Raw genomic sequence first — 13297 nt, 5'->3', positions numbered from 1 at the left:
TGATGGACCCTTTCTAGTACCCAACAGCCTTCAAAGATATAGTATGATGGGTTACTGGGCATGGTGTGCATCTGTCACTTGAACAGTGCCCCCCAGACTAATCAGCCAACATTAGTGCACCATTAGGGTGCATCATTCAAGTTAAAGTGTATCAGGTGAAATTCAACCATGTTGTTGGGGACTAGTATTATTTAACTGAACTATGGTTAACTAAAATTTTTGCACTTGGAGGCCATGTAAAAAGAAGAGGACTATTTAAAAATCTTCGAAAGGAAACATAGGACATCCTAATTCTTTTCTGCATAAGGATTATCTTATTATACCAACTAGAGAACAATTTGGATGAAATAATCTTCAATACAGTTGTTACGCATGTGGGGCTTTTATTGTTGTGTTTTGTTGTTTTAGCAGTACTAGAGTTTAACCTCAGAGCTTCATGCTCACTCTGCTTGTCTGCTTGGCTGATGCACTACATTGAGTCAGACATGTAGTTCAGTCTTGTAGTTATTTTAGAGATGAATTTTCTTAAGACTTTTGTGCCTGGGCTAGCTTTGAACTATGATCCTCCACTGCTCAGCCTCCTTAGCAATAATAATCACAGACCTGGGCCACCAGCACCTGGACTGTGTTTTTACTTAGTGAATACTTTTTTGCTTCAAATATGCTTTAATTACTTTGTTTAAGGCTTGATAATTATCTACTGGAATTGTATGAGTTCCTATGTACTCTTTTATTTGTTTATTTATCTATCTATCTATCTATCTATCTATTTATTTATTTATTCACTTATTTATTTATTTATTTATTTATTTATTTATTTATTTATTTATTTATTTATTTATTTATTTATTTATTTATTTATTTATTTATTTATTTATGGCCAGTCCTGGGGCTTGGACTCAGGGCCTGAGTACTGTCCCTGGCTTCTTTTTGCTCAAGGCTAGCACTCTACCACTTGAGCCACAGCGCCACTTCTGGCCATTTTCTGTATATGTGGTGCTGGGGAATTGAACCCAGGGCCTCATGTATACAAGGCAAGCACTCTTGCCACTAGGCCATATCCCCAGCCCCCCTATGTACTCTTATAGTAAGTAAATTATACTTGTGGGTGGGCTCCTGCCCTCATGATTATTTTTGCAAATTTAATTCCATTGTCTAACATGTATTATTATTTTTTAATCCTTTTTATTTTTTCAGGGGGGAAAGAAAACCCAAAATTGATTTGTTTAGAACTTGTATTGCTGCCATTCCAAGATTGATTCCAGATGGTATGAGCAGAACTGACCTCATTGAATTGTTAGCAAGGTAACGGAAAATTACTCTGTTCTGTGTTAAGGTCTTTACTGTCTCTTCAAATCTATGATGCACTTCTACAATTACTACCATTACAAAAGCCATGGTAATTTAATTCTAATTTTCTTGGTTTTTGCTTTTTTCTTTAACTTCTAAAGGTCTTCTAGATCACCCTATAGATACTATTTTTTTTCTTATTTATTGTCAACGTGATGTACAGAGAGGTTACAATTTCATACGTTAGGCATTGGATACATTTCTTGTACTGTTTGTTACCTCCTCCCTCATTCCCCCTTAGATACCATTTTTAAACTCTTCATCTTTCTACCTGGTAATAAAATAGTTTCAGGATGCACATAAGGTCATCCCTTAACATATGAGTCTTCCAATGTGTGATGATATTTGTTTAGGAATTCATTATTATTTTTATTCCTATAACTTCTATAACATTATTATGTTTATTCATATAACATCTATAGCATCTAGAGTGGTAACTAGAGCATATTTTTGCTTTTCAAACGTTGACTTGTATTTCCCTTCAGGTATAACATAGCCCTATAAAATAAGTAACCTGACACCCAAACTCCCAAAATGAGTTAAGGTAGTATCCCGCTAAAAACTGCCGTTTTGATCACACTAGGGGTTCAAGATAGGGGGTCAGCAAGGTTCTCTGTGAATAACTATACAATAAATATTTTAGGGCTCCCAAGTACAGTCCCTGCTATACATGCACATGTCTACTGGTGTGGATTAACAGTCCTAGAGTTGGTATTGGATGGGAAAGCATTGACTGCATTCCAGTAAGCATGCTCTCCCATGGCAGGACTTTAGTGCCTGCGCCACAATTTCACAGCCTCTGCTCTAAAGGGAAAATTAAGGACAGTGACTGGAATAGAGCAAAGAGATTCATCTGTATGTAAGGTACTGACTGTTGCTAGGCACTTACCATGAAGCCTGAAACTAAACCCACAATGAATATATCAAATAAATTACTCCAAGAACTTCCATCTGTTCTTAAATTTATCAACCATTGCATACAACCACACAACAGCCCTCAGCTGCTTCAAGCAGAGAATGGTATTTGTCTCCAGTGAGTTTTGTGAGGAGAAATTTCTCCATTACATTACTTCCTTCATTTCCCACTCCAACTCCTAATTTTTCCCATGAATTAGACTACAGAGTTACATGTCTGGTGTGGTAGTATATGCCTTTAATCTTAGTACTTAGGAGGCTAAAGCAGGAAGATTGTGAGTTGAGGACAGCTGAAGGTACACATAGGGAAAACCTGTCTGAATGAGTGGCAGAGTTTATAAAATGAATGTTAGCATTAGAAACTGTCAACTCTATAAACCTGGAGTGTTCTTCCTTGGGAGAGCAAAAAACAGCTACTGTTCAATTCTGTTCTGTTTTCTCCTACTCACCTAAACCTACATCTTTGTGGAAGGTGATCCAACCAGGTAGACTTTGAATGGCTCCCACCAGAATGGAGCTGCCCTTGTGGCACTTAGCGGTGGGGAACCATGTTAAGGAAGCACAGGGAACGACAGCTTCTGTGAGTGTTTTCTCTTTCCTTTATGATATTTATTTTACTTCTTGGTCAGGAAGATCCTAAGGTCAGTTCTCTTGTCCTCTATTCATAACCTTTAGAATTTCAGTGTTTAAATCTTCTTTACTTACAAACATAGGAAACAAGCAAACCAAACAAAGATGCATTGTAAATTTGTAGAACTGCATGCAGTCTCTAAAGGAATTTAAGTAATTTCCTTGCCTTTAATTGGCCAGGCCTCATTGTTATCTCCTCTTTTCAGTGAGTAATTAACTCATGGATTTATCTCCTGAGTCACCCTAGATAGGTAGTGCAAGTTACTTGAGTATTCCTAGATTTAATGGGTGACCAAATAATCCTTAAAGAAGTACTGTCACTCTCCTCTCTACAGCAAATATCTCGCTTGATGTCACTGTCAGAGACATTGTGTGTACTGGAGAGCCTTTCTCTCATCCTCTTTGCTTATGATGCATGGGTGTAGCTGCTGCTGTTGCTGCCAGATAGCTTCCTCCCAATCACTGTAGCTGTAAAACAGTTTCTCTTCACATTCATTCTCCATAGAAAAACTGGCTTAGGGAAGATTAGGGCTGAGTTTTGCAGCATGCAAATGGTGATGTGTCCTTCACCGAAATCCTACAGTTTCCTCTAATATCGTGGTTCAGTCTTCTTTCCCAGCTGCCCATGCATATATTGTGGCTACCCTCAACCCTGGTCTTGGGCACTGTCCCTCAGCTTTTTGCTCAATACAAGTGCTCTACCACTCTTGCCATAGCTCCACTTCAGCATTTTGGTTAAGTAGAAACACATAACCTTTCCTGCATGGACTTTCCTGCCTAGGTTGGGTTCAAACTGCCATCCTCCGATCTCAACCTCCTGACTAGCCATGGACCACCAGTACCTGACATGCGGCATGTTCTTTATCTTATTCATTCAAGCTACTTGTAATGCTAATGCATTGGTCTTTATTGACAGTCACTTAAATAATCTTTAGCCCTCAAATCAGAAACTCTTATTCATATGCTATTATGTATTAGTGGTTTTATTATTACAGTATTTTAATCGCTTTCTTAGCATTTTCTATACTCTGCTAAAATTATATAAAATTGTGTTCCTGATTCTATGTTATTTTAGTGTCTTTCAGAAGTAATTTTATATATAAGTTATATATTATGACTTTTTTTTTTTTTTTTTTTTTTTTTGGCGCCAGTCCTGGGCCTTGGACTCAGGGCCTGAGCACTGTCCCTGGCTTCTTTTTGCTCAAAGCTAGCACTCTGCCACTTGAGCCACAGCGCCACTTCTGGCCATTTTCTGTATATGTGGTGCTGGGGAATTGAACCCAGGGCCTCATGTATACGAGGCAAGCACTCTTGCCACTAGGCCATATTCCCAGCCCCTATATTATGACTTTTTTAGGCTTGTCTTTAGGGCCTTACGTGTTGCGTAGACTCATTCTTTTTGTCTATATACTTTATTTAGCATGTTATTCGCAACGTCAAAAATTGTTTCTGTTAAATTGATTCCATCTCAGTTTTTTGTATTTCTTTCGTCATCTAATGTTTAACTGTAACATCAGCTGAGTGGAAGAAAAGATTGTCATGATCTTTCCAGGGATGGTGAAAGACTAATGTGAGATAAGATGAAGATGTTTGGACATCATGCAGGAATGAGGAAACTTTTTTCTGCCAGAGGCCATTTGCATATTTATAGCATCATTTGTGGACCATACAAATTTCCAATACAGGCAGCTGGCCAAGAATAGCTGACAGGAAGTGCACATTTCTGTCTTGTCATGTACCAAATGATTTTTTGGGTCTTATTCAGTCTGCAGGCCAGACGTCCCTTACCCCTGGATTATAGGATAGCAATATATAGTATTTTAAGGATTAAAGAATTTTTTAACTGGGATTCTGATGTCATGTGTATTCTAAGCTTCTTAAGATCAAAATTAATCTGATTTATAGTTTAAAAAAACTAATATGAATTGCACCATATGCAAATTTAAATGAGTATAAACCAGCATAAGAATGAATATAGCACAAAAAAGTGAATTAGTTCCTGTCTTTCTATTTCTTACAAAACAAGGAAGAAGAATATGTTCTAATGTTACCGCTTTAAGTTTTATGTGATATGACTGTAGGAAAGACTCTGAGGCTTGCTAATGAAGTTCTGTTCTTGGTAGGCTCACCGTCCATATGGATGAAGAGCTGCGTGCCCTGGCTTTCAATACTCTGCAGGCACTGATGCTTGATTTTCCAGATTGGCGGGAGGATGTTCTTTCAGGATTTGTTTATTTTATTGTCCGTGAAGTGACTGATGTTCACCCTACCCTTCTTGATAATGCTGTAAAGATGTTGGTACAGTTAATAAATCAGTGGAAACAAGCAGCCCAGATGCATAACAAAAACCAGGACTCACAGGTACCAAACATTCCCGTACTGTTCTGTTGTCTTGATTATTGCTGAATGACCAATAATGATGTTCATATACATTTACTTTCTTAAACAGTTTCTTAGTTTTATTTCTTCTGTCATCATAACCCCTTGCACTGAACTTTCCAACAGTTCACTTATTAACTCAAGATATTTGCCTAGTCTTTCCATACCTCTTCCTTTGGTAGAAATCAGATTTAAGTGAGCATAGAAATTGCAGATTATACATAGAGGTATTTCCAGTATTCTTAAAGCTTATGTAATAAGAATGTTTGGTAACTTCTGTTTGGATTATTTGGGTTTTTTAGTGATGCATGGTTACAGTATTTGGGTTCCTTGACCATAAAAGATGTCACATTGTTGGGTTATAATGTATAAATCATGGAATGTTGGAATTTTAGAGCTGGACCATTTAAGCCCGACGTGCCTCTCAAACTTTAATGCACACACAAATCACCCAGTGCTAAGAACCTGTTTGTAACAAGCTCCTAGGCGATGTTGGGCTACTGTATGAAAGATGTATTCCAGTCCCCTATTGTCGAAATAATAAAAGTGTTCTTTCCAAGCTTACAAGGTAGTCAGGACAACAGAAGCTCCATACATAGTCCATGTAGAGGCTGCCAATGAACACCTTTTTCTTGATACACATTGCATTAATTAAATAAACATTTGAGCTTCTAGAGAGGCAGACCGCCATAATTTCCATGACTTGCATTAGAGTATATGTATGCATATTTTTATTTTATTTTTGTAATTATATTTAATTTTTTCAAGCATGGTGTTGCTAATGGAGCATCTCACCCTCCTCCTCTGGAAAGGAGCCCATATTCCAGTGTATTCCATGTAGTGGAAGGGTTTGCACTTGTCATTCTCTGTAGCAGCCGACCTGCCACTAGGAGATTAGCCGTCAGTGTCCTTAGAGAAATTCGGGCTTTATTTGCACTTTTGGAAATACCTAAGGTAAGATATGGACTTTTCACTTAGTTGTCTAATGAAAGTACTTAAAACCATCCTGTTATTTATATTTATTCCATTTCCATTTCTATCACCTGGGTAGAACTTACTCTGTAAAAGCAGCTTCCTGAGAAGACCTAAACTAATCCACCTGCACTTAGTTCTTTGTAACAAAGATACAAAGTGTATTTTTTGGTATTTACTTAGCTATGGCTACATTGTTTCACTGTAGCATTCACAATGTTTTAGATGCATGATGTCTTGTTTTTACAGGGTGATGATGAATTAGCAATAGATGTGATGGACAGGCTGAGCCCATCCATTCTGGAGAGCTTCATACATCTCACTGGAGCTGATCAGGTAAATAATCATTCCAGGCACTCTGCCTTTGTAGGGGATTTAAGGCAGCCACAGTCACATACAAACAAGCGTAAGTGAATTTTCTTCACATGCCTTAAAAATGAAAGTATTTTTAAAGTGGCATTTGTTGGGCCAGAGGTGTGGCTCAGGTGGTAAAGCACCTGGCTAACAAGCACGAGGCCCTAAGTTCAAATCCCAGTATCATACCTACTACACACACACACACACACACACACACACACACACACACACACACACAGCACTTGTTTGTGCTGTGGCTGGTTTTTATTCCCATAGAAATAAAGATAATTGTATCTTCTTAAAATCACCATCATTCCAATCTATGAAATTTCTCTTAAATTTAATGGTATTGTGGATTACTACTCACTGTTCATAACAGCTCATATTTGTTGATGTAGTGGTACTGATTAAAGAAAACAAGTTGTTGACATTCAAAGGAAAACTCTGTACTCCATTGCAGTGAATGCTTTTGATTTATCACATGAGATGAATTGGAGTGGCTCATATATGTAGTTTAGTATTCTATGTCAACATCATACATAATTTGACTTAGTACAATGGAGAGAAATACTCTCAGCAAACATATTACAGAGAAAAGTTAGGCAAAGTTATTATTACTGTTACTGTTATTAATTTTAGACACTGAATTCAGAGACTTGTTCATGCAGGCAAAGACTGAACCATGGAGCTACATCTCCTGCTCAACTTAACACAGACTTTCTTAGCTTGAGTTGGTGGAAATGTGGTTTGGATAGGGTGGCCATGTGAAAACTCACAGTTGGTAGAAGAATAATACCCACACTTTGCTACTTGGCTTTTCTTTCTATCCTATTTTGGAATACATGGACAAAAGAGTAATGTGCTTTCTGTATAACAGCTGGATTTTACAATTTATGACTTACGTACAACCTAATAAGCCTAAGAGATGACTAAAAATCTGCACAATTAAAAGAATCTCTTTTTCATAAAAAGTGAACTACAAAGAAAGAGTATTAGATAGTTTGCTTTCAGTGCCTAAAGCAGTGTTTACTGACTAGAATGTTCTGAAGGTAAATCTTATTTCTTCAGTTTTACATTTTGTAAATATCATCAAAGAAATACTTAAGGAATGTGTGCCCTGGAAAAGAGCCCTTGTTCCAGTCTCTTCTGCTCATGCATGCATAGTTAGGGTGCGTCAGTATTTAGGGCACGTCAGTATGAAAGTCAGTAGTTCACGCTTCAGTTCTCTAGCAGTTTCAGCTTGTCTGAAAGTTGAATGTTCATATATTTCTTTTTTTTCTTTTTTTTCTTTTTTTGCCAGTCCTGGGGCTTGGACTCAAGGCCTGAGCACTGTCCCTGGCTTCTTTTTGCTCAAGGCTAGCACTCTGCCACTTGAGCCACAGCACCACCTCTGGCCATTTTCTGTATATGTGGTGCTGGGGAATCGAACCCAGGGCTTCGTGTATAGGAGGCAAGCACTCTTGCCACTAGGCCACCTTCCCAGCTCCCATATGTTTCTTAAGTAGTGGTCCTTATTTTGGTCTGTATATCCTTTTGAGAGTAATGGAAAATTTGCCCATATGGTCAAATTTCCATTACTCTCAGAAAAATACTTATTTCCATTACTTCAGAAAAACCCATCTACACATACACAAAGGTAGCTTGTATGTAATTTTTAGAAACCTGCTACTCCCTTTAATCTATCTTGGATCTCATCCTGTATTTTAGGACCTACCAGTAGACTACTTTTAGTTTAAAGCAATTATTGTGCTAAGATAGTGAGTTACAAAAAGGTACATTAATCATTTTTTTCTCTCTTTCTCTTTAGACTACTTTGCTGTATTGCCCTAGCTCTATAGATTTACAGACATTAGCAGAATGGAACTCTTCTCCCATTAGCCACCAGTTTGATGTGATTAGTCCATCACACATATGGATATTTGCACATGTGACCCAAGGCCAAGACCCATGGATCATAAGTCTCTCTAGTTTTTTAAAGCAAGAAAACCTTCCTAAACACTGTTCTACAGCTGTGAGCTATGCCTGGATGTTTGCATATACAAGGCTACAGTTGCTGTCCCCCCAGGTTGATATAAAGTAAGTGATTTTCCTAATGAAACATTTTGTTTTGTTTTGTGCTGGTCCTGGGGCTTAAACTTAGGAGGGCACTGTCCTTCAGCTTTTTTTTGCTCAAGTTAAGTGCTCTACCACTTGAGCCTTAGCTCCTCTTCTGGCGTTTTGGTGGTTAATTGGAGATAAGAGTCCCATGGACTTTCCTACTCTGGCCAGCTTTGAACCATGATCTTCCAGAGTATACCACTGTTAGCAACTTTTTGCTACCCATAACCCCTAATTTGATAGAAATTTAGCCTTTGTTATATAAAAAGTACTTAGGAACATGTTTTACTAACCTGGTTTTCTGTACTGCTTTTCCTTAGTAGCCCTATCAATGCTAAGAAAGTAAATACGACCACAAGCAGTGACTCCTACATTGGCCTGTGGAGAAACTATCTGATTCTTTGCTGCAGTGCAGCGACATCCGTGTCATCGCCAACATCGGCAGGTTCTGTGAGGTGTTCTCCTCCTGAGACGCTGGCGTCCACCCCCGACAGTGGCTACAGCATTGACTCCAAAGTAAGTTTGTCAGGTCCATGGTGCAATCCAAATGGCCCTAGGGAATGAGTATTTTTAAATTTCTTTTATACAGTAACTTAGTTGCAAAGTACATTACTTACTTACACTGATGAAGAAAATCCTTGAAGAAATCCACTTCCTGTTATTGTTATTGTGGATTCCTAGTTGGACTGAATGATACTGGTAGTGCTTTTCATTAGGGAAAAGTAATTGCTTTTAAGGAAAGCATTTTCTCCTTTCTTCTCATCTCTGGAATTCTCCCACTTCTTAGTTTCTAAATTAGAGTCATTTAAGTAACTAAGTGCTATTGTAGAATGGTGACTCATCAAAGTACAGTGACATAGTAGTTTTTGTGTTGTTATACCAAAGGCATGATTGAAGGAATGCTAAGACCAAGGTGTCTGCTTGACGCTGGTGACTATATTAGAAGTAATTTTTCTTTATTCATGTACATGGATCAAATGATGCATAGTATCTGTTAGGGGGCATCAGCTATTATGTGATGATGAGCCATTGTAGTAAATTAAGAGAGCCACAAACAAGTCCTGAACTTGCAGTTACTATTGGATAAATCAGCTTTCCTACACTGTATAGTGTAGATGAAGTTTGAAGCAGCATTCATTGCCAAATTTTATCCCTTTGTTGTCCTTCACCAGAGGCTTAGATGTCAAATTCAGTAGTAGTTGGATGTGATTTCACTGGTGGCTGATGTAACTATCATTTTTCTTCAGATTATTGGCATCCCATCCCCCTCATCCTTGTTTAAGCACATAGTTCCAATGATGCGCTCCGAGAGCGTGGAGATCACAGAATCCCTGGTTCTAGGACTTGGCAGGACCAACCCAGGAGCCTTTAGGTAATTGTCTATGTTTTTTTCTCTACACTAAAATAATACATGTGTTACTTGGAGGCATGGGAGACTTGAGCAGAACTTACTAGGATAGTTTTCACGCCAGCCTTTTTGTAATTATCTGGCCAGATTACAATTAAGTACATTAATATATTTGAGTCTTTATTTCCTCATTATTACTGAGCAAATTAAGACTTTATGTTTTTTAGAGTTGTTTGTTTTCATTTCTTCTTGGTACTGGGGATTGAACCCAGGGCTTCATGCATGCTAAGTATACACTTTGCCATACAACCCATCCCACTGAATTGTTAAGGAATTAAAGCATTTCTATGTATAATTGTGTACTAAAAGTATGTAAATCTTTAATGTTTTCTTTCTTTCTTTCTTTTTTTTTTACCAGTCCTGGGACTTGAACTCAGGGTCTGGGTGTTGTCTCTGAGCTTCTTTTGATCAGTGCTAGCACTCTACCACTTGAGCCACAGTGCCACTTCTGGCTTTTTCTGTTTATTGGTGCTGAGGAATGAAACCCAGGACCTCATGCCTTCTAGACAAACACTACCACTAAGGCACATTCCCAGTTCTTTTAATATTTTCCAGCTCAGTTTATTTACATACTTCTTTTCATATGCAGTCTTCATCTAGTGATTAAGCAGATCTTTTTTCTCTTATAGAAAAGAATAATTACAGTAATTCAAAAAACATATGTACATTTTACAAAATTCTTGATGTTTTCGTTGTTAATAAAGCAGATTCTTCCTCTTGCCTGAAGGTCGACTTTTTTTTTTTTTTTTTTGGCTAGGCCCTGAATGTATTTGAAAGTGGATATGTCATGATCTTTGATACTTGTGTTGTTATTTTCTTCATAATTAACATGTTTAAAAGACCAGGTAAACAAATTATATATGTAGTCTTGGATACCTTTTTCCTCAAAAAAGTTTTGGAAAAGTATTTTATGACAAATAATTTACTCGTGGCTAATAAAAATGAGATAGAAAATGAGATAGAAAAGTTATTTCATCTTAAAGACACTCAAATTACTATAAATAAAAACAATTCTGAAAATACCTTGAATCTTAGCAGTTTTCTATAAATGATGAAATTATAGATTTATTTTCTCTTTTTTTGCCAGTCCTGAGGCTTGAACTCAGGGCCTGAGCACTGTCCCTGGCTTCTTTTTGCTCAAGGCTAGCACTCTACCACTGGAGCCACAGTGCCACTTCCAAATTTTTCTGTTTATGTGCTGCTGAGGAATCGAACCCAGGGCTTCATGCATGCTAGTACCACTAAGCCACATTCACAGCCCCTAGATTTCTTTTCTTCCATCCAGAGGGCTATAAAAATTTTCATAATTTCATACGAGTACATTTTTAAATTTATAATTACATTTTTAAAGAACAATGTTGTGAACATCTGTAATTCTGGTTACTAGGGTGGAGGCAGAAGGATATAAAGTTCAAGGCCAGCCCTACCAAATTTAGGCAACCCTATCTCAAAAGTAAAGTATTCACCAAAAAGGCTATGGCTGTTGCTCAGGTGTTAAGAGTACTTGTTTATCAGCTACTGTTCAAACTCTAGTACTTAGAGAGGGAGTTAAATAGAAATTCATCATTTTCATGAAATGTGTATACTTTAACCCAGTGATTTCATTTGTAAAGTTCATCCTAAGGAAGTATAATCAGAAATGAAAATAGTGAATACTAGACCAAGTTGCAGAATCACTTTTCATAATAGAAGTAAGTCAAATGAAATTGATTCATTAATTACTGAAAATGGTTAAGAAAATTGTAGTATCCCTCTCTATTGAATAATAATATTCACTAATGAATGACATGTGAAAGTAACTATTAGTGTTAAGTAAAGAACAAATAATATCACCATTCATATATAATAATACTTCAGCCACATAAAATACATGTGGATTACAAAATGTATAAACATTTTATAATATTCTATAAATTTATTAATTGGCCTGTATCATTATTTGTAGTTCTATAATGTAATGTGTTGTTTTCTATTCAAAATAAAACAAAAATTATGTTTAAAACAATATGATCAGTGTTAATACCAAATTATATCATTATGTTATATATTTGTCAGGTTCTGTTTTGCTATTAATAAAATAGTATATCATTTCTCTTCTAGGGAATTGATAGAGGAATTACATCCAATAATTAAAGAAGCACTTGAAAGAAGGCCAGAGGTAAGCTATGTTCTGTAGTTTTTCTGTCATTAAATTTTATTTGGCTAACACTTTTCTGCATTATATCCTATATACTATACAGAAGCTTGCGATTAAGAGAGAAAAGATTATATACTGCATAAACTTTATTTTCCCAGGTACAGTCTTTTGCCCCCACCAGAGAGCATACATAGAAAACAGGAGAAAAAAAAATTGAAGGGTCTGGGATTTTGGCATAGTAAAGCCCTGGGTTCAATTCCTTAGCACCACATATATAGTGGCGATGTGGCTCAAGTGGTAGAGTGCTAGCCTTGAGCAAAAAGTGGCCAGCGACAGTGCTCAGGCCCAAGCTCCAGCACTGGCAAAAAAAAAAAAAAAAAAAAAAAAAAAAAAAATTGAGAAATTGTTGTATCTTACATGAGAGCTAGAAGTATAGACTGACGTTGGGAAGGTTTCCTATAATTGGCCAGATGGTAAATCTTTTCAACTCTGCCAGCCTCACTGTCTGTGACACTTGTTCACTTGCCTTGGTAGCATGACCCTGGGTCTAGAATCAAACATTCTGTACCAGATACAGTACAATTTTCAGAAACTATAGGTATAGTGAGGTAGACATCTATACAAATCCAAAGCACAACAATTTACTCGATCAAATAAAGTTACAGGGAAATGTGTTACAAAAATACAGAGAAGAAAACCTCTGAGTCTTTCCTATGGGGAAATAAATGCATTATGAAGGAAATGCTGGTACTTGATTTGAATTTTTTCAAGCCTGTACCCCAGGGACAAACAAGGCAAAGGCATTCTAGTCAGAAAAAACAGCATTTGCAAATTTTATAAAGGATAGGCTATATAACAAGACTTGAATCTTATGAAAAACTTGTAGCTCTTTCTGTGTCCGATATGCTGGTGGTTCTGATAGGGCAGTAATGCTGAGAATTACCCAAGAATTACAGACTCCTGGGCTTACTGAATGAGAATCCCGGAGTCAAACCCAAAATCTGTTTTTGTAAAGGACTTTAGGCGCATCTGTAAGGAATTTAAACTGGAGA

At 37.1% G+C, this 13297-nt stretch overlaps 1 protein-coding gene across 8 annotated transcripts in view; it reads left to right on the top strand.

The window, feature by feature from the left end:
- The window catches only part of Fryl (FRY like transcription coactivator), a 166340-nt gene that overhangs the window by 80200 nt on the left and 72843 nt on the right, over nucleotides 1-13297 (top strand). For all 8 annotated transcript variants that reach the window (XR_007213545.1, XM_048364235.1, XM_048364232.1 and 5 more), the window contains 8 exons: nucleotides 1198-1305; nucleotides 5019-5256; nucleotides 6043-6228; nucleotides 6496-6582; nucleotides 8411-8679; nucleotides 9021-9216; nucleotides 9948-10072; nucleotides 12209-12266. Coding sequence is in view for 7 of the 8 variants with exons in the window: in XM_048364235.1 (XP_048220192.1) it covers nucleotides 1198-1305; nucleotides 5019-5256; nucleotides 6043-6228; nucleotides 6496-6582; nucleotides 8411-8679; nucleotides 9021-9216; nucleotides 9948-10072; nucleotides 12209-12266 (1267 nt within the window). In the remaining variant the exon portion in view is untranslated. The remainder of the gene's footprint in view (nucleotides 1-1197; nucleotides 1306-5018; nucleotides 5257-6042; nucleotides 6229-6495; nucleotides 6583-8410; nucleotides 8680-9020; nucleotides 9217-9947; nucleotides 10073-12208; nucleotides 12267-13297) is intronic.

The sequence above is a fragment of the Perognathus longimembris genome, chromosome 16, assembly GCF_023159225.1.
Source record: "Perognathus longimembris pacificus isolate PPM17 chromosome 16, ASM2315922v1, whole genome shotgun sequence".
NCBI lineage: Eukaryota > Metazoa > Chordata > Mammalia > Rodentia > Heteromyidae > Perognathus > Perognathus longimembris.
This window is presented reverse-complemented; position numbering and strand designations above follow the sequence as displayed.